Consider the following 3,509-nt stretch of genomic DNA (forward strand, 5'->3'; position numbering starts at 1 on the left):
CGTGGTAGGTGGTGCCCGTGGTAGGTGGTGCCCGTGGTAGGTGGTGTGTATGGTAGGTGGTACGCATGCCAAGACAAGTTGTGCAAAGTACAAAGCCAGAGATACGCATGGGGGGGGTGCAGAAGAAGGCCTGAGATGGAAGTTGGGGGCTTCTGGGGGGCGGGCATTGAGCTGCTTCCCCAAGAAGAACCAGGCTGAAGCAGAGATCTAGGGCACCATGATGGACAGCAGTGGAAAAGGGGCACAGACTGGGGCCACAAGAGCCAGGCTGGAGGCTCAGGCACTGGGTGAGCTATGAGCCCAGGCTACTGTGCTGGGTCCCTACAGAGAGGCCACCAGTGGCCAGTAGGAGGAAGACACCAGGGGGATACAGTCATGACCAAGCTGGATGTCCCCTGAAGCAGCCACCACAGAGCAAATGCAGGCCAGCTGCTGGCGCGGGCACCCCAGACGCACTGGGCCTTTCCTAGGATCAGCAGATTGTGGCCATCCTTAATTAGTTTAATTAAGCCCAAGGTGGCTTCCAGGCACTTTGAATAAAATAAAGTGCATCCTGCTGGCTCCTGGAGGGCACAACAAAGTGCGCAGTGGGGGAGTCTCTTGGTGACGTCTGCTGGCACCCAGGTCTGCACACAGCAGCTGCATAGTAACAGCACACTGTTACCGCGCTCCTTTCGGCCCAGAACCAGCCGAAATAAACTCGGAGCCCGAGGGGAACTCCAAATCCTCCGAAAACAGGATGTCACTGTGGGAAGCTGTGAGGCGGTCTAGCAGGTAACACGCGACAGGCTTTGGAGCTGGCTGCATCCCTGTGCTCCACCACAGCAGCCCTGGATGTGCCCCAAAGAGGGCCGCCCCTAGAACCTCCAGATGCCCCTATGCCCCAGTCACCCCAGGGAGTGGGCAGGCACCACACTCAAAAGTCAGAAAGCCCGTAGGGCAAGACACTGCTTGGGAAGGCCCAAGACAAAGCTACGTGCATGAGAACTTAGCTAGCAGCCAGAGCCGTCTGCAAATTTCTGTAAAACATCAGGATTTCCTTAAACATCCCAAGAGGCTCCCCTGTCAGCTTTGCTCCTCACTACCAGGGTAAGCTAGGGTAGGTGGCCCCAACTCTGCACTTTAACTGCACCATCCAAAATCAGGGTGGCACCTCCTCAGGGATCGTGTGGCAGGTGGGCAGCACAGGTGAGAGGGCAGCTGTGTTTTCTTCGTGACCCACCCACAGTGGACAGAGATGACATTTGATGCCTTCCCTCCCCACAAAGAAACGTGGGTTTCCTACAGGGCCAAGGGCAGCCAGCCGGAGAGACCTGAGTTCTGGTGGCCAGCTCGGTGCAGCCACCTGTGGCCCAGGAAGTTGTCCGTCCAGTTGTGAGTGCGCAGATGGGGTTATATGGCCCACCCTGGTCACCTGAAACTGATCCTGAGTCAGCAAGGGACATACAAAGGAGGGACTGACTCCACCCTCCATGCAAGACAGGAGGAAAGAGGACAAGGTCAGGCCTGAGCCACAGAGCAGCATCCAGTGTCCAGGTGAGGCCCCCAATCTGCTGACTGAACCAAGGACACCAGGAGCCTTCCCTAAGCAAGCACATGACCAGGAGGCAGGGACTGCAGCTGTCATCGCTAGGCTTGGAAAACTGAGACCCTGAGGGGTTACCTACAGGAGGGGAGATGACAGGAGAGCTAATGAATGTCAGCATGGGACCCCAGCACGGTGCCGGAGTCCCACTAACTCCCTAACATCTCTGTACTGGGCCAGGCTGGGGCTTAAGGGGTCTGTAGTGGTGCCAGGACTGCTGATTCCTGCCAGCTCGGGTGTCCCTGGCTGGAACTTCTGGCCCAGGGCCTGATCTCTGCCTCCGGCCACAGCCAGGGTCCCCTCTTCCCCCTCCCTGTCCCCCTCGTTCCCTCCCCCCTCCTCTCCCCTCCCCCTCCCTTCCGCCGCCCATACAAACCCCAGCTGGGAGCGGTGGCAGGAGGGCTTTCGGGTCTCCAGGCCAAGCAGAGCTCCTCCCCATCTCCGCCCACCCCGGCCTCCGCCCACCCCGGCCTCCGCCCACCCCAGCCTCCTTGCAATCAGTGCCCAGCGGTACCACGGGCAGCCGCCCTTGCTCCAGCCACAGTGGGGTGAATCCCTCCAGCTGTGAGGACAGCCTGGAGGCCCAAGCACAGTGCTGCCACGCCACTGTGACCCCGCGCTGTCACTATGACTGCATGTGGGGGCTAAGGCTCTCCAGGCTCCCTTTCAGGGGTGGGCAGAGTCCTGGAATACCATCCCAGCGCGGGGCGCCTCTCTACTTCCCCGCAGGGCTCCCCTTTGTCATCTACCCTGGAGCAAGGCTCCAGCAGCCCAGGAAGGCAGACATCACGAAGGGCAGGGGGCAGCGCCGCTAGAGCTGCTGGATCAGGGTGACTCACTTCATTCCCGAAGTCCAAAAGAATGGCCTCTGTCCACTCGGGCTTGCCCCGGGTGCTGGGACAGGGGCCACCTACCCAGCGGGCTGGGCGCGCCTGGCCACACTGGCTGGGCCAGGGCTGGGGTGACACCCCCTTTGCCTCCTGGAACCCCTTTAAAGCGCGCTGGACGGGCGCCCACGAGACACGATTCTGCTTAACTCTCACCCAAGTTCCCATTAAGAGGCCAAGAAAAGCAGCTGCGGCCAGCGGAGCGGACATTTTCCTCCCTGGCCCTGCAGTCACCGCGTGCCTCTGCCGCGACAAAGGCCACGCTTAAGGAAGCACTGGGGACTCCCCACGGAGGTGGCTCGCCCCCAGCCCTCGCCAGACGGGAACCAGGCCGAGACGGAGGCGGCACCTTGCTCCCCCAAGCACCCCCGGCCCGAGGACCGCGCCCCGCCTAGTCCCTTCAACGCGCCGCAGGGCGGGCGCTGTGCGCGCGCTGCTCCGTCCCCACGGCCGGGTCCCCCAGGCGTGACGCCCGTGGCCAGCGCGCGGCGGGCCCAGGGCGCGAACGACACTGGCAGGGCCGGGCGCCGCGGCCCAGAAGGGGGCGCAGTGCGGGTCACGCCCCGGGCCGGAGTCTGTCCAGCCCCGAGGGAGGCGCAGGCCGGGGAACTGGCGCGCTATGGGCCCGGGAGACTTTGCCCAACTTCGTGCCACCGGGATCGCCGCTCTAGAAGCCGGCCCGAGGCCGGGCACCCCGTCTCCCGCGTCCCTGCCACCCGCGAGTCCCCAGCCAGGCCCTGAGCTCGGCCCGCGAGTGACCCTCACCTGGGACATCTGCGGCCGGAAGTTGATGTCCTTAAGGTCGATGGAGCCGGGGGACAGGTTGTGCAGCAGCTGGCACAGCAGGACCCCGTCGCGCAGCGCCTGAGCCAGGTCAAAGACCACAGCCGAGGGCCACACGACCCGGTGGTTGGGCGGCAGGACCTTGCAGTCAATCAGCCAGCGGCCGCACTGCCGCCACTGCTCCATGGCGTGCGGGCGGCGGCTCAGCGCTGCGCTCCGGCTCGAGTGCGGCGGCCGCGGGGCATCCCGCCCGC

General features: G+C 63.6%; 1 protein-coding gene across 3 annotated transcripts in view; it reads right to left on the reverse strand.

The window, feature by feature from the left end:
• Window positions 1–3,503, reverse strand: part of Vav2 (vav guanine nucleotide exchange factor 2) — a 126,484-nt gene extending 122,981 nt beyond the window's left edge. For all 3 annotated transcript variants that reach the window (XM_023700412.1, XM_004640409.2, XM_023700410.1), the window contains exon 1: window positions 3,238–3,503. In XM_023700412.1, coding sequence (XP_023556180.1) covers window positions 3,238–3,441 — 204 coding nt within the window. In that variant the 5' untranslated portion in view covers window positions 3,442–3,503. The remainder of the gene's footprint in view (window positions 1–3,237) is intronic.
• Window positions 3,504–3,509: the final 6 nt, after the last annotated feature.

Source organism: Octodon degus, unplaced genomic scaffold (assembly GCF_000260255.1).
Source record: "Octodon degus isolate 3935 unplaced genomic scaffold, OctDeg1.0 scaffold00123, whole genome shotgun sequence".
In the NCBI taxonomy this organism is placed as follows: domain Eukaryota; kingdom Metazoa; phylum Chordata; class Mammalia; order Rodentia; family Octodontidae; genus Octodon; species Octodon degus.